The following is an 18346-nucleotide window of genomic DNA, read 5'->3' as shown; positions in this document are numbered from 1 at the left end:
TTTAGCTCCTTGGGTACTTTCTCTAGCTTCTCCATTGGGAGCCCTGTGATACATCCAATAGCTGACTGTGAGCATCCACTCCTGTGTTTGCTAGGAGGGCAGGAACTTAAGGTTTGAACCTGAAGGCAGGCCTGTTTGCTGTTTCCACAGCATCACCTTGAACCAGGAACTCACAGCCGAGGAAGAGAAGCAGTGACAATGGAGGAGTGCTGTTTGATGGCTCTCTAGCAGGATCATGTCAAATTAGTTCCTTACTTTGCTTAGGATCACTTCTACAAAAAAAAAAAAAAAAAAAAAAAAAAAAAAAACAACTTCCCACAGTGGGGTCTGGTCCCTCCTACATCAATTAATTATCAGAACAGTTTCGAACAGACATGCCCACGGACCAATCTGATCCAGGCAATTTCTCTCAAATGGTTCCAGGCTATGTTAAATCAACTGTTAGAACTAATTAAAGCAAAACCTGATTCTTTTCTAGACATTTTAAGACCATTCTCACCTAGAGAATAGTAAGGCTGTTTTACTGTAGGCAAACAACAACCAAATCAACATTGTTCCAAAAAATAAGACAATGAAATTAAAATTAATAGCAGCAGGGAGGCAGAATCAGTTCTGCTCCAACTCCTCTTCTATGAAGCCTCTCAGACCACCCTGCTCCCAACAATGAGTGAGAGCTTATGCTGGGAAAACTCCCCTGCATCCAGTCTCAAGTGCACTCACCTGAGTATAAGTCCTGGCCCCATCATGAAACCTCACTGGATTAGAATTTTACCATATTTGGACCTCAGTTTTTCTATCCGTAAAACTGGGACATTGATGTTTCTCCTCTTGGCTTGTGAGGAGGAAATGTGCTCTTGCATGTAAAAGTTCTTAGTGTACACATACACATGGAGCAAATATATAACGTGACTCAGTTTCATGATTGATGACGTCATCTCCTAACATTATGTATTACCAGGTGTCTTAGTTAGGGTTTTACTGCTGTGAACAGATACCATGACCAAGGCAAGTCTTATAAAAAACAACATTTAACTAGGACTAGTTTACAGTTTCAGATGTTCAGTCCATTGCCATCAAGGTGGAAGCATGGCAGTATCCAGGCAGGNACGGCACAGGCAGAGCTGAGAGTTCTATGTCTTCATCCAAAGGCTGCTAGTGGAAGACTGACTTCCAGGAAACTAGGGTGAGGATCTTAAGCCAACACCCACAGTGGCACACCAACTCCAACCAGGTCACACCTATTCCAACAAGGATAGACCTCTAAATGGTGCCACTCCCTGGCCCAAGAATATACAAACCATCACACCAGGTCTCATCTATTACAGTAAAGTTTAACTTCTCTATGTTGTTATTGTCTGGGTGACAGGTAGATGACATAACAATAGCAAAGAACAAGGCAGGAAGACACCGACACCGGAAGTGACAATGTGTTGGCAGGGAGAGCACACCACTTCTGATGCAGACTGATGCTGTGCTTTGTCAGGAGGGAGAGCTGATCTTAGTGGTACCAGATCTAAGAAAAGCCTAGCCTTTTCATGGCATGTAAGACATTCTGAATTGTGTGTGTTAAGAATCAATACAGAGGGGTTTTCTGTTTTTATTAATTATTTCATTTTTGGAGTCAAAATCCTGCAATGTAGCCCAGGTCAGACTCACATTCATGATCCTTGTGCCTCAGTCTCCTGAGTGCTAGGATAATAGGTAACACCAGGCCTAGCCTTGGATTTATTTTTATAGTCTGCACATTCCAAGTGAATCCACTCTCCTAGACAGCGACAGTCAGCGTATGACTCTCAACTGACACCACGACATCTGATTAGGCAGGGTCAGCTCTCCCTAGTTGTGTGGACAATGGCCTGTCAGTGCCAGGTGCTGTGCAAAATGATGACTAAGTTCTTGTCTTTATATTGATCATTGGGTGTGCCTTCTCTTACTGTTTGTGGAACTACTTGAGTCTAGTGCTTGTTTAGACCCCAAATTAAACATTTAAAACAGTGTCAAGGAGGTGATGGTTTCCAATCACATTCTTTAATAATTTCCTTAGGTATCATGAATACCACTGAGAAGTCACAAATTATTTCACATCCTCAGAGGAATCCATACTGACACTTGCACTCAATTAGGTCAGAGAAGCTCAATATTCTTAAGTAATTTTTTAAGTCATACTGGAAAAGAGATGAAAGGAGGTCATGGAGAATCAGGCTCTAGCATTGGTGGGAGTCCATCTGTATAAGGGTAATCTCCGCCATGCCTGCATCTCCAGAATGGCAACAGGATGTAGGTGGGCTTTCCTTTAAAAGCTTATGTCATACTCTTTTGACACATACACATAGTGCAGCATAATAAAGACTGTATTTAGGCTCCATGAATGGTGCATATATTAAGGGAAGGTTTTGAGCAAGGCACAATGCTTGATCCTTAGAGTTGGGTACAAAGAAGGACATAACAAACTTTGTTTTCAAGAAGGGAAGACTCACAAGTATAATGAATAAAACATATCTCCACAAAATAATATATACCCTTCATTTTGAATATGTTGACTCCTTGTACAGGTGGAAGGGAAAGTCTAATCAGTATTTTTACAAAAATCAATAATCAACCTACCCAGTCTGAAGTTTATCTTTTGTATGGGTATGAAGTTTTATACATAGCTATTATTCATTTACTTAAAGAAAATACTCTTTTATGGTAACTAAGTTGCTAAAGATTTTATATTGGATATATCAAAATTTATAGATACAAGGCTGATCCTGCCTCTGTTTCTCCACAGAGAAGCCAGAGGAAGCAGAATGGGCAGTCTTCTATTCCTGTCTCTAAAGAGACATGTACAAGAGGCTGTTAACTGAATCAAGAGCAGTTGGTCTAACAATCAGAAGCTATAGTCTAGAGTTACCACTCTTGGTTTAAGAGCTCCCTATATTAATATAATGTAATGTAGAGTAGGATTTATAAATGAAGATGGCAGAACTGAGCACCTCTATGTGGTCAAGCCTGAGACTGGATTATGTATTAATAAGCAACAGGAATTAGAGTTGGGTGGAACACTCTCTTCAGCCTGTTAACCAGAGAGGGTTCAAGAGCAAATGTTCAGTTTTAAAGACAGAAAAGTTAAATGAAGTGAAATAAACATTAAAACATTACACAAGTCTGTTTGAAGTAGACTAATTGTCTTGCCTCAAACCTTTTCTTCTCGCATTAATAGATTTTAAATAGTTTTAAGGTTACCCATAAATTTTAAATTATACATGGTGTTAAACATTAGGAGTTTTAAGTTTAGCATTTTTAATAAAATGGTATAGACAAATATGGACAGTTTCAAATCATGTTTATTTGTATTCAGAATAGTGAACTGAAATGAAAACATAAGTTTGAAGAACGTAACATATAATAAATAATATCAACTGAGTTTTACATTTTTAATTAGTGGTGTGTGTGTGTGTGTGTTGCACATGTAAATATCAGAAGATGACTTTGGGACTTCATTCTGGCCTTCCATCATATAGGGCCAAGGATCAAACTCAGGTCATCAGGACTGGTTAGCAGCAGGTATATTTACTCTTGGAGCCATCTCACTACCCCATGAGTTTTTACCTAATTTTAAAGATAGAGATCTACACATTAGAATTAAATAGTAGATGCTCTTATAACTATTTGAGACTTAAAAGTGTAATTTAAATAGCAAAAGAAACTCTTAGTCAATTTATTGGGACTATCTCAAGAGAAGATAATATAAATAATTTTTAGAGACTTGTATTTGGAATTCAGGTTTTTACAGAAAATTTGATAGGCCTTAACATAACAAGAGGTCTAGATCTTCAGTAATTGAGTTTATAAGTAGGCAGAAAGGTCTCTAAGAAACATACCAGCTTGTTTTTTGATGCAAAAAAAATGTGGACAGAAAGGAATTCCCAATAAAAATTCACAAGCTTCTCACACTATAGATTCCAACAAACCAGTAACTTGTAATGATCATTAACAAGGAGTCAATCCACCATACTCAGAGGTGATGTGTCTGACTACACTGTCAGACACAAGAAGTGTAATAGCCATGTGCAAAGAAATAGTGAATGAAGTCACAAACACAAACATGTAACAAGAGGCAGTAAAAATGACCCAGCAGATGGCATGGGAGAGTATTAGAATGAGAAAGAAGGGTTCTTAACATGCAGATTAGAAAGAACAAATTCAGGAAAAGACAAAGACAAAATTTCCAAAGAAACAAGACACTAAGAGGAGCCGAGTTCACAGCAGGTCACAGGAAATGTAAACTAGAAGACCAAATAGCATCCTCAAAGGGCTGAGAAGTGGGGAACAGGAATTCTAGTCTCATGCATTTACAGAATAAAGGCAAAGTACTAATAACAGGCTTCATAAAATAAACTGCCAAGAGAGGAAGAGACACAACCTTGACAGGAAGGAATAAAATTCAGGAAGAGCTAGAAAGCAAGTAAGCTGATGAACGTGTACAGAAATTATAACCATTTAAACTTTATGAAATAGTGAGAGGACAGAAAAGAGCTAGTGAACAGTAATAGACATAAGCCAGGAGATATCATAAGATGAAAGTGTTCCAAAGCTCTTTATAAACGTCTATTGGTTTGCTAGTTCATATGTGCTCAGGACAGTAGGGCCACAGCATGCGTGTGGAGGTCAGAGGACAAGATTGGACTCTTGTTCTGTCTTACCTCACTGAAGTTGCTCTTGCTGTTACTGCTGCTACTGCACTGCATATCCCAAGCTAGCTAGCCCAGGAGCTTCTGGCCAATCCTCTTATTTCTACCTCCCTTTTTTCTACTACTTTTCACTGTAGTACTGCATGGTTTATTGAGGCTTCTCACTGTGTCCAGTGTTTGTTTTTAAACTAGGGATTTTTTTTCTCCTGAGTTGTTTCTCTATCAGTGGTTAGAGCCCCTTTTAATGGATGGTAAAACAGTGATAAAAGTTAGTTTTTGCTTAGTTAAACATGAATAGTAATGCATTCAGAATCAATTCAAGAGTAAGGCTTAAAAATATAGTGGGATGTATAATATAAACATACTAACATACGGCATTCAGTAATAATGAATAGCATTAGGACCAGAAGGAGGCTTATGAATGAGTACTCATATAGTCGCAAGAATGTGTGTGATAAAGATTTATTTTTAGAATATTTATGTGTACCTGTGTTTAGATAGGTGCATGTGAGCATTTGAGCACAGGGGACACCAGATGCTGGATTCATCTGGATCTGAAGTTAAAGGTGTTTCAAAGCTATGTGATGTAGATGCTAGGAAGTGAACTTGGTCTTCTAAAAGAGCAGTATGGTCTCTTATCCTCTCAGCCATCACTTATCCCTCATGAAAGGTTATTAAAGACATTCTAATTCTTTACTGCAAAGATGAGTTTTCTGGTGTTGTTTATTACAGTATAAAGCTTTGTAACACATTTATGGTATGTTTATATATATCATATTCATATTGAAATTTAATATTAAGCTTCATAATATACATATATACAAATACTATTTGCATATATCTCACCTATGATAAAAATAAGAAGGTGGGGATAGTTGAGATTTTAGTAATGTTAGAAGATTCATTAAATTCTCAACCAGCTTAGAGCCTTGAAGTGCTGGATTTTGTGAGAGTTAAAAATGTCAGAGGTTTCTCAGTACCTTCTACTCTTAGGGAGCCATCTGCTGGAGGATTGCTTCATATCCTTAGAACTAATTTAAGTGCTTTGGCTTTTAAGTTTCACACTCAATTTTATGCTTAACTTGAGAAGAATCTGGCTGTAAAAGTGGTTATCATTCCCAGGGCTGTAGTTATTCTCATGTGTGTAAACCCTTTTAGTAACATTGCTACTAGGTAAAACAATTTAATCCCATTTATTAGTATTGCCATCTGTGTGTGCATGTGGATGCATATGATGTGTGTGAGTGCAAGTGTATTCATGCCATGATGTGCACAGGACAGGTCAGAGAACAACTGTGGGCACCAGCTCTCTCTTTACATCATGGGTTTCAGGGATGAGCCCAGATCTTCAGGTTTCTGTGGCAAGTGATTTACTCACTGAGCCATCTTTCTGGTCCCTTGATCTTTAAGGTTCTCAGATGCTAATAAACATTTCACAATAAGGCAGAGACTAATACAACTCAGCTCAGGGAATTCCCTTCTCCATCGTAGCCTTCTATTTTTCATGTGCATTAGGTTATTTGCCTTAGATCCTGCTTTAAATTTAAAAGAAGGAAGGGAAAGGCCAATGAAGAGAGAACTCTGCCTTATAAAAACTACATAAATAGGCCAAAGGTGAGGATTCATATGAAAAATGAATGTTGTAAGAAGGCAGAATAAACAGGTGAAGAGATGTCCAGAGTCAGGCAAGCAAGACATCCCAGGGACAAGGGTTCCTGATCTGCTGTTCTGGTGCTTTCTTCCAGGCTGGGATGGCACATCTGCAAGGGATTGTCACCCCTGTGCTGTGTTAATGACAGCCTGGGGATGCTCGCTTTGTATTGGTCTTCTGAATATGAAAAACATGTCTATATTAGCGATCCTGGGTCAGCCTTTGGTGAGGTCTGCCTATGAGAATATCAGTGAAATCTGTAGATGTCTAGCCCTGAGCAAAGGTAAATCTTGCTTTTTGTTGACCGCAGACTGAAGGTATGTTTGTAATTAACAAGAAATAACACCTAGCCTTGAGGGACAGTTCTGGGTTTGTACAAACTCATCTTAAGCTCTGCTTAGATGTTATTTGAGGATTCCAAGTTCTTATTAAATAAACAGCCAGAAAGAAAAACCAGAGCCTGTAAACTTCTTCCCTGTTCAGCAAACAATGTGTGTTTGTGGGATAAGGCTGGCAAGGCTTCTAGTTCCTCAGGGGCTTATCCTCTCAGAAGAACGACGGATCGTGTGAGTTATGAAGCTACTGTTCTATCAGAGAGAGACCAGACAGAAGAAATTGGCTTAAAGAGGGTACAGTCTAGACACATTTTTCCTCTCTCCTGGCTATGTGTAACAAGACATTTCTTTATTTCAACTCTGAACATATCACTTAATGTCACCAAGCATTGTTCAGCTATCTGACATTGATACCTGACACAAATGCTTAGTGTTTTAGTGTTCCCTCCCTCCCTCCCTCCTTCCCTTCCTTCCCTCCCTCCCTTTCCCTCCCTCCCTCCCTCCCTCCCTTCCTTCCTTTCTTCCTTCTTCCTTCCTGTCTATATTTCTCTCTATGTGTCTCTCCATGTCTCTCTCCATGTCTGTCTCTGTCAGTCCTCTCTGACTTTTTCTCTGTGTCTCAAAAGGATTTCATATAGACCATGGCAGCTTCCAAATTCATATGTTGGTTAGGATGACCTTGAACTTCTGAAACTCCTGTCTTCATCTCAAGCGCTAGTATTAGGTATGTGTGCTACCACACTAGGTCTTCGTGGTAGTTGAGATCAAACCCAGGATTTGATGTGTGCTAGGCAAGCACTCTGTCAACTGGGGTGCATCCCAGTCCTGACAGTTTCACTTTCAACTGTTTTAGTTCATCTCAGTCACACCAAGCAAAAGGAGCAAGGACCTAGTTCCCATTGCTGTCTGTTGATAACTTACACATTTCCACCTTTCCTGGACTTTCAGTCTTTGCATGTGTGTGTCATCAGCATGGCCATCACACAATGTGTCTCAAATAGATTGAATTTTGCATATTATCTTTGCATTCCCATTGGTGATGGAGGAATCTTCTTCCTTCCCTCTTGTGCCTCACAATAATCAGCAAGGGTCCACTTACAAATAGTACCACTGGATCTAGGCAGAGCTGCATCATATTTACTTTCAGGCACCATTACCCAATCCCTCACCTAACTTCTAAGAGCATCTTCATAGGTTTGCTTCTTTGTGTGCTCAGTTGAGACCAATTCCTACCTTGTAGCCTGAGTCAGTTTGAAAAGTTTTAAGTCTGATAGGCCCTATCTACTCTAGCTCATCATTTTATATAGTTGTAGTTATAGTGCACCCTCATCCCGTGCTCAGTCCTCAGTGACCTCCTTGATAGTCTCTGAACACAGCCTGTGCACACCTGCCTTAAGGTGCTTGGCGTCACTAGTCCCTCTGCTTGTGATATTCTCCCTGTAAATATCAACTCAATTATACACAGAATTTCTTATTTGTACATAATCCTTATTCTATGAGAAAAGCTTTCCTCAGTCTCACCATCTGAAGTAACTGCATCTGATATGTTCTTTCTTCTTGACAGTGTTCATCAGTGTAGTCTGTTTACCTGCTGTTGCATCCATGTCTGCCTTGTGTTTTCTTGAGGGGCAGATCAATGCCTTGGACTCATAAACTGTATCTCTGTTGCCTGGAACAGCATCCATTAGAGGTCCATTCTGTTTTGTTTTCTGAACAGTGACATGGACTAAAGCCTACTGAATTCAGGCTGATACAGGACCAAAGGATGACAAATTTTCTTTTGTGATTCTAGGTCCTGAGTTCAGTGCTCTGCCCATGCTAGGCATGTGCCCTCCTACTGAGCTGCATACCAATGAATAATTGATGTGTTTTACAAGTAATATGTTTTACCAGAAAAGCTTTAAGTGATAAAAGAGAGAAGTATGTGTGTGTGTGTGTGTTGTGTGTGTGTGTCTGGAAATAGGAAAAGTTACAATGAAAAATTGTGTTTGGCTTTAGTTTCCAGTTCTCTTGTCTTCTTTGCTTTCTGAGTGGAGTTCCTTGCCACAGTGACTGTTGAGGTTACAGAGATGCAAAGAAAGCCTTCGGTACATTCTGCCATTAGTCAGCTGCCCTATGGACTCACTCACAGTGAAGAGTGAACATGAATATTCCTGGAAAATTCAAATCAATTGGATTTGGACTCTTAGGCCCCTCAGCCCACACCACCTTAAGCACCAAGGAGTCTCAGTTATAAAAATTAACTCCTAACAATGATAATAACATCACAGATGATGGATATTCTTTATAAATATGCCATTTTGTAACTCTCTTTAGCACTGGATTAGGAATGTTGGTGCAATTATTTCTAGAGTATTGGGTTGCTCTTCCACAGGGAGAGTGCAACCCAAATTCATCTGCCTCTCATGGGACCTTGCTGAATTCTAGTCTCTGATGTAGAGGACAGAAAGAGGAATGTATCAAATAAAGAATTTTATTCTTTAATATTATTATAAAAGAGATGGAAATATTTTTATGTTCTTTGATATATCAGGGAAATTCCTAACAGATAAACATTTTATAACCTTCAGAAAACAGAAATGTTTACTAGCCTTGGAAATATATTTACAAAAATTCATTGTTCCTATCTTATTTTACCTTCTATTACTGACCAAAAGCAACTTGAAGGGACTGAGATCATTTCATGTTTTAGTGTACAGATCACTATGACAGAAATCAAGCAGGAACTTAAGGCAGGAATCTGGAGAAAGGACCCCAAAGCTGAGGGCATGGAAGAGTGCTGCTTAATGGTTTGCTCCTTATAGCTTGCTCATTCTACTTTTTGTACAACTCAGTATCACTTCCCTGGGGACAGCACAGCACACATGGGGGTAGTGTCCCTCCAACACCAATCATGAATCAAGAAAGTATCCCCACAGACTTGCCTACAGGCCAATCTTATTGAAGCATCTTCTCAAATTCTCATTTTTCTCTGATGACTTCTTAATTATGACATGTCAAAAAACCCTAACAATCACAATTTCTAAATGTTAATTCCTAATAAACATGGGGATTATCATATATAACTGTAGTATTGAAATTTTAAAACACAGGGTATATAGAAACACATAATCCCATAAACCTTGGACTACTCAATGTTGACGTTAACAATTGGTTTTAAAAGACAAACATGATTACTTTGTAGTGTATGAATCACTTCAAAAGATTAATGTGTTTGAGAACATGTTCATTGCATGTCTTCAAGTTTTCTTTTGAATTGTTTTCTAGAGGTAGAAGATGATGAGGATGAAGAGGATGAAGAAGATGAAGAGGATGAAGAAGATGAGGAAGATGAAGAGGATGAGGAAGATAAAGAGACAGACTCCTTGTATAAAGACTTCGATGGTGACACTGAACCACCAGGGTTTACTCTGCCTGGCATCACGTCCCAGGAACCTGACATACATCCAGGAAGCATGGACCTACTAGAGGTAGCCACCTACCAGGTGCCAGAGACCATCGAGTGGGAACAGCAGAATCAAGGTCTGGGTAAGAACCCTTTGCATTACTTCTCTCTTCTCCTTTGCCTAAGACTTCAGTTTTCTTTCATTGACATCTGTCATACAGAAACACAATCTGCCTATGGTTATGGGTGTCTATTTGTGTGTAAATTATCAGTTATTTCCTCAAAATTTTTGCATCTGTGGTTTTACATAGCCAACTTCAATTTCCTACTTCTCATTACCAGTCTAGTTCCTTGACACTTTGGAAGAGGCTCCATTTTTCCTTCCCAGAAGGAAGCCTTTTAAATGGGAAGGACAGATCGAAACAAGCAGTGCACATGGGTTGGTGTCAGGAATTGAATGGATTGTGCCACTCTCTGTCCTGTCAGAATTTGTTCCCTAAAAGTTTCTGCCCTGGTACTCGGTGATCCATCTGGGAAGTTTGGGACTTTTCTCTTCACTTTAAATGCAACCTTACTCAGCAGTCACATGTCCAGTGACATGACTCTTTCTCTGTGAGTGGTTCAGGTTAATAGGATAGACACTGAGGGTGTGGACTAGGTCCCATCTTTACACTCCTTCCAGGCCAGGGAAGCTTCCAAGCCATCCTTTTTTTTTCTAATTGCAAGTAGATGCTTTTGAACCCTAAGTAAGAGAGAGACTCACTCTTCTGATATGTGGTGAGCGACCTTTTCATCAAAGAAATCTTCTCTTTAAAATATCCCAAGTCTTTAACAACTAGGGCAGACATTAACTATACACACACACACACACACACATATGTGTATATATATATATAAAGCATTGTTATGGAGATAGCTAGCTAGCTAGCTAGATAGATAGATAGATAGACAGATAGATAGATATCCATAGATAGAGAGGCATTTGTTTCAAAACTTGACTGTTGGTTTGAGATGTACTCCGTACTCTGGATTCAATTCTAGCCATATCACCATGTAGATTAGAATAAAAATTACGGAGAATGTATAGATAAAATTTCCTATGTAATATGCACACGATTAGAAGTCACAATGGGGAATAACTCTCCAAAATCTAGGCAGAACATGTGACTTTTAATACAGTGCTTACTAAATAAATGAGTCAGGCATTGGACAATAATTACTTAGGACAAATTAACACACATGGTGATTCACTTAATTCCAATATTCAAGAAGTAGAGGCAGGCAAATTCTGTCTACATAGTGGGGTTTAGGATAACTAGAGTTTATAGCACTATATACTGAAAAAATATTTTCTCCTCTCCTGTCCCATTTATATGTGTGTTTATATACAGATACATATGTATATATGTATGTATATGTATGTATTATGTAAGGGTTTTACAAGTTTATAAAGGTATAAAACTACCATATCAAGTTATAAAATAAACAAAAATAGTATAAACATTGATTTGTGAACACATATTATTTTGAAATCCCCCTGAAAAAAGAGGTTCAATATTAATGAAATAAAATACTAAAATATGAATACAATTTGTTACAAAATATGCCACAGAAAAATACAGCAATCAATACATGATGTGTTTCTCCACTCAGTGGCATTATCATAAGATAGAATCATATACTATCTTATGGTAGTTGTAAATAGTTGTAATGGCTTGACTATGAAATGCATCCCACAGGCCAATATGTGAACCCTTCCTCTCTAGGTGGTGGTAAGCTTTGGGGTTGTATGTGGTACACAATCCCTTTGCTTTCCCTGATTTCTATTTGTCTTGATGTGAGGTGCTTAACTGTGCTTTTCTACCATGATGCCTTAAATTGTTTCTGTCACATATTCTGTTATAGCATGGAGAAAAGAATTTGTAGTGTGACTACTGAGTGTGATAGAGATGAACATTTGCACCTGATGTTTTACTAGAGAGATAAGAGAAATATTACCTTTTTATAGAAGTAAGTAGTCTATTCAGAAATGGTGTACACCTGTAGTCTCAACCCTCAGAAGGCTGAGGCAAGAAGGTTGCAAGTTTGAGACAAGCCTAGGTATGTAGCTAGCTTGAGATTAGTCTGGGCTCCAAGACTAGCACTTATACCCCAAATTATAACCCAAGCAAAAGAAATTCTAACTGACAAGCAGCACTAGATAGGCATTTATTCCTGGGTTGTGGTTAAGGAAATGAACTCTCCTCACTCAGACAGTGGATTTGTCATGTACACGTGAGTATAAGCATCTGGAGGAACATTGGAGCTTAGGAGAGGGTGAAGAAGCTCCAGATCAATGCTGCAATGATCATCTGAGTTGTGTTCTAACCATGTCCATGAATACAAATTGGTTATTGGAGTCCAATTTAAGAAATCAATTTTACTGATTTACATAATCCATATGCAAACTGTATTCACTTAAATGTCTAATTCAGTGAAGTCGGTTTTAACTTTTTGGAAAGCTTTCACAAGGTCTCTGTGGCTAGCTCAGACTGGGTTCAGACTCACAGGTTCTTCTGCTTCAGCTTCCCCTGGCATTAAAATGTGTGTGCAACGACACCCTGACAATTCAATGGATTTGCAAGTCCCCACCAATGCTTTTCCTCTGTAGTCAACACACAGAATAATTCTATCATCCTACTGATGCCCTTTGTCCCAAGTAACCACTGATCTACTTTTAAACTTGTCTATTTCCTTTTAATAATTTAGCTTCATTTGTGTGTGTATGCCAAGTCTGTACAAGTGCCCACCACAGAAGCTAGAAATCATTATATCCCCTGTAACTGGAGCTACAGGCAGTTGTGAACCATCCGGTGGGGAGTTTGGGGGCTAAAATCCAGTCTTTTGAAAGCATAGCAAGTACTCCTAATGTTGAACTATGTTTCAGTTCCTTTTAAACACGTTTCATTTTGTCTTTGTATGTGAAAAACTTCATGTGCTGATGTCATAGCATAGCATGTGTGTGGGCGTCAGAGGACAATTCTTGGTTTATGTTTCTCCTTTCATCTTTAACTAGATTCTGGAGATGGAATGGTTCTATAGAGTACCAACTGATAGAATGTTTCTACATAGAGTACCAACAACAGACCGAGGGATTGGTTCTGTTTGGTGAATCCATGAGTTTAATTGGCTTGCTTACAGTAGTAATATGGGAGGAGTTACTTTCAGGAGAATGGGTGGTCTCTAAACAATCACATCATGAAGTTTACCCCAGTGTGGATGACAATCTCCTAAAACCTGCAGAGATGAGGTTAATTAACTTGCTACCTCCCTATATCTTTCTCCCAAGATTATATGCAGCAGGAGGAAAGTGCAGCTTGGACTGAGTGGCTATAATCTGAGGTGAGAGGTTAAAAATAGTTCTCTCTCTTACTATGAAGGACCTTCTACAGGTTGGAGCTTGTTAGGAACTGTCTGCAGGTAACCACAGCTCATCTGATTAAAATGATAATGACTATGCTGTAATTAGGGGACAGTGTTCCATGACAGATACATATTATTTTATTGAGATATGATCTTGAGCTCCAACTATGTCATGTACATCAATATTTGTTCTCTGTTCTAACAGGTTAATGTTCTGCTGTGTGGGTGTGTAAGGCATAAGGATCAGGATGAATATCTCTTATTTCCTACTGTCCTGTTTCCTGATTCCATTACCCAAGCAGAATTTAAAAGTTTATTAATTAGTGATGCCCACTTAGTGAATTCCATTAACCCAACTTTTACTTGAAATGTTTCTTTACAATTTTAAATTCATTGTGGCTTAATATTAATTGATCCGCTGTCCTCGATTCTTTCAGGAAGGGTATTTATTCCTGGTATGTTTTGTGGTAGGTAGAATAATGGCTTCCCCAAAAAGTTTATGCATAACCTCCAAAGACTTTAGATATTTTTCCTTTATGTGGAAAAGGGAAGTATCCTGAAATGGGAGTTGGGACAATAGTCTGGATAACAGTGGCTTTATAGTCATATAGGTAGCATGTTGGAGGCATAATTCAGATGATAGAGTGCTTTTTAGTATGAAAAGAAAAGTCCAAAGTTTGATCCCAGCAGGGAATAAACTGGGCATGTTGGTACATGCCTACAATCCAAGAACTTTGGAGGTAAAGGCTGAAGAACCAGAAGTATAAGGTCATCCTAGGTGACATAGGGAGCTTGAAGCCATCCTGGTATACACAACATCTTGTCTAAGCAACAACAGAAAAGGAAAACTCTCAACCCTAACCCAATCAACAAGCAGAGAAAAGAAACTCAATGTCAGAGTCAGAAAAGGATCTATGATGTTGGAGGCAAATGTTAGAGCAGGGTGACCCAGAGTGAAGGAATTCCAGAAACCCCTAGAAGATGGAGAAGGCAATAAAATAGATTCACCTGTTGCTCATAGACGAAATGGAGCTTGCCAACATCGATTTGAGCCCATTCAGGCCCATTCTGGACCTTTGACCTCTAAAAGTACAAAGTAATAAGTTTGTGATGTTTTAAGCCCCTGCTTTTGTGTTAATGTACTGTAACAGCAAGGAGAAACACATTCAGGTTTCAGTCACTATTTAAATGAGCTACATCATTTTGAAAGGATAACTGTCTGATGATCTGTAGACCGCATGTAGATGTTGTAATCTTAGGTTACATTTTTTCTTGTAATAGATCAGCAAAAGTGCAAATATACAAATATACTCCTCATAGAGTTAGGGCAGAAAATATAGACAAATTTCTAGCACAAAGCAGTAGATGGACAGCCTCAATTTTCTGAAATTCTGTCTTCTACATGGTCATGTGTGTATTGCTTTGAGTGCATGGAGCTCTGCCTCCAGCAGAATTCATCTCTCTAGGAAGTGGTAGAAATTAAGCCATGTGACCACCTGAGCAGGGGAATCTGATTGGTGCAGTGTAATGAGTAGGTATTGGGTACTAGTCATCTCCCATCAGTGATTTCTGATGTGCTCTCTGCCTTCATTACTTGTACACTCTTATCTGGGTCTCTTCTATCCTCTAATGTATTCTGTAACTAGTCTTGATAAGCTAATAACTTTATTTTAAATATGTATTGAATTATTCAATTCTGGGTGAAAGCTTAAATGTGGTATTAATTTATGTCTTTCTTCACAAAGAGAACATTTTTGGCCACTTTAACGTTTGATGTTCTAGAGGAATGAGGTTTGGAAAAACCATCAGCTAGCTCGGTGCTGAATTATTATAACTGTCTCCATTCTTATTCCAAAAGCTGGCATATCACATTACAGTGGGTACTTGATTGAGAAAATATAACATTTCTGGAGTTCTTTTCAAAGTCATTACTTATAAATATTCAGTGAATAGTCTAAGCATGAATGCTGGCAGCAGAGACAGGAACAGCGCTCATCTGTCTACTTTCTATGGGGCATTCACTGAGGCCCTAACTGAATATGTGCTGTGTTTTGTAGGCAGTGAAAGACTGATATGTTTCCATGTCATAAATTATCCTAGAGCAGAGCTCAGTCTCACAGATGTGAGGCTAGTGGCTAAGCAATTCCAAAGTAGGGAAGAGAATAATCACCACTGTATTGCTTTGACATCATTTTGTGAGGTGTGACTTTAGAAGGCACAGTGCCATCCACTGATTTATGTCACCCTTTCTATAGCGCCTACAGAAGGACCTAGAAAAATGCAGGATTACTACCTTGGTAAGACAAGTCATTTAAAAATTCTCATGCATTTTAAGCCACAAAGAATTGCTTACCAGCTCCCGTGGCTGGTCCTCTCCAAGATACAATAGAGAGGAACAGAGACAACTGTGTTTGGGAATGATAGCAAAGCAGGATGTGTGGCAGTAGAGTGGTGGTGGGTAGGCCTTAGAGAAATGGACTGCTGGGCTGTGAGGAAGACTCAGCCTTAAGTCGTGGAAGCGGAAGCATTCTTTTCTCATCTCCCTCTGCCAGTTTATTTAAAATAACACACAGCTAAGATGGAATACTTAAATATCATGCAACACACACTATGGCAGCAAGGAAGAGACGCTTTCTAAAGGAGAGTAGAAAATGTGCTCATTTCAGTGAATGTCAGTGCATTCTGATGAAGGATATGGTGAATTATGGTTTAAAACATCCAGGAGGTTGCTGGGACTATTGCAATGAAATATATGTATGGAATAAAAAGGGGGAATCTTAATGTGATGTAAAAAGCACAAAGAGAGGTAGCAGATTAGCCAAATCCCCAAGACCAGGGTGCTCATTTAGAGAATTATAAAAGATAGTGGGATGTTAACACCTGTCCTAGATGGAACGTATGGATTGTCGTCATAGGATGTAGCTTCTGTATATGTAAGGGTATGAATAAGAGGATTTGAGAGTGCCTCCCTCTACTATGAATAAAATTTTCAATAGTAAAATCTCATACTACTCCTAGTAGTATATCAAATATTAATATTTTAGGGCTTTAGGGTTTTTTTTAATCTCCAAATGAGACCTTGTGAGCTCAGTCTGATCTCAAAGTCTCAACCTAGTTCTCTATCCAAGAATAATAAACTTTCACTTCTGACCCCTGCTTTAACCTTCAGAGTGCTGGTGTTATAAGCTACACCACCATACCCAGTCTTTTACAGAGTTAGGTCTCAAACCTGGGGTATGGTATGTGATTATCAAGCATCATGCAAAGTAAGTTATATGCTCTGCTATTCCCCCACAACTATCAGTGTTTTCACTTTCAACACTTTACAATTCACATAGAGAAAAGAATTAAATTCAATGTTCAAACTTCAGTTTCCTTAGAAATCTCATGGTCCCATTACAAACTTGAAAATCTAGACTAGAGAAATGTGGATGTAGACACCTGGACCTGGGATTGGTCTGGCATCTGTCAATGCTTATATGTTCTTTCTGTCCCAGGGATGATGCCTGAATAGTTTTCTAGACTAGAGTTTAAAGCCACTCCCTTTCCTTTGAAGACTTGAACTGTTTTTCCTAGACAGGTCCTAGATTTGGGTGCAGATCTTTATTAGGTCAGATGCACTGGTGAGTTCATGGAGAGATGAAGAGCCTATATCTCCCTGCCTCCAGAGCATGAACATATAACATACATTGCCTTTGAGGCCAAGGTACTATTTCTTCATAGACCTTTCATTTGAATGTATATTACTTGCGGATTAGTAGTACTTGGGGATTTCTGCCTGCTTGTGTCCAAATATTCATCCAGTGCAGTTTTCAACACTCCTGTTGTGGGAATTTTCCACTTGTTTATTTTTATCTCTTCTTGTTACTGTTTTCTGAGGTGCTCTCAGTCCTCTCTTTAGCAGGAGGTAGGCTATAAATAGGGCAAACACACCAACATGATGGACTCCTGTAGCTTGTCCCCACTGTGCTCCCAGATGTCCAGAAGGCTGAAACTCAGAAAGTCACTAGCTCCAGCAGTCAGCAGTCCTGAGGAGCCTGAAGAAAACATGGATGGCATTGGACAGACACCGGATCTCCTTTTGCTTTATATTTCATGAGACTCTGATGAGCAGCTCTGGATGCTGTGTTTTATAAGTTACTGTTTTCTTCTCACCTAGGGTATGTGAAGGTGTCTGGAAAGAGAAAAGAATTGAGAGATGAGCTCAGCTTGGTGATTCTCAGTTGTAACACCAGCACTGAAGCAGGAGGATTGCCATAAGTATGAAGAAAATCTGGGCTATAGAGTGAATTACAGCTAGTGTGGGCTACAGAATGAGACATTTTTCAACCTCTATCTCCAAGCTGAGTTGATACCAGCCATAGTTTTGTGGGTTGTGCTATGCAAGGTGTGGTTTTCTTAGGCTGGTGTACATGATAACCACCCAGGATTTATGGCAGAGACAACTGACAGAATCCATTCATTTCAAGAGGAATAAAAAGAACTCTGTCATTAGCAAGATGCTGTTCACCTTGCCCACCTATAGGATACCATAAATGCCCTCTTCTTTCTAAGACCTATTTTGAGAAAAATTAGTACAATGTCAATTTTATGGCTTAAAAAAAAAGTACTATCACAAATTTCAGCCTGGCTTCAAACTAGCTATATGGCCTATGCTGCCCTTGAATTTCTGATCCTTATTTGAGTGCTGAAATTACAGGCAGTCAACAACATGGTCAAATCCATGGCTTCATGCATGCTCCATGCTAAGCAAATGCTCTTCCCATGAGCTACACCCGCAGCTGCACATATCAAATGTTAATGAGTGGACTCTTTAGTATTAAGTTGGGTGTTACTGGGGCAGCTAAGACTACAAGTGTTCATCATTAAGTGAATACATGAGTGCTTTAACTATCTATTC

General features: G+C 39.0%; 1 protein-coding gene across 2 annotated transcripts in view; it reads left to right on the top strand.

The window, feature by feature from the left end:
• The window catches only part of Armh4 (armadillo like helical domain containing 4), a 102093-nt gene that overhangs the window by 22013 nt on the left and 61734 nt on the right, over positions 1-18346 (top strand). For both annotated transcript variants that reach the window (XM_021182300.2, XM_021182299.1), the window contains exon 5: positions 9927-10187. In XM_021182300.2, coding sequence (XP_021037959.1) covers positions 9927-10187 — 261 coding nt within the window. The remainder of the gene's footprint in view (positions 1-9926; positions 10188-18346) is intronic.

Source organism: Mus caroli, chromosome 14, assembly GCF_900094665.2.
Source record: "Mus caroli chromosome 14, CAROLI_EIJ_v1.1, whole genome shotgun sequence".
Lineage (NCBI taxonomy): Eukaryota > Metazoa > Chordata > Mammalia > Rodentia > Muridae > Mus > Mus caroli.
The sequence above is the reverse complement of the archived record's forward strand: the minus strand, read 5'-3'. Positions and strand labels throughout refer to the sequence as shown.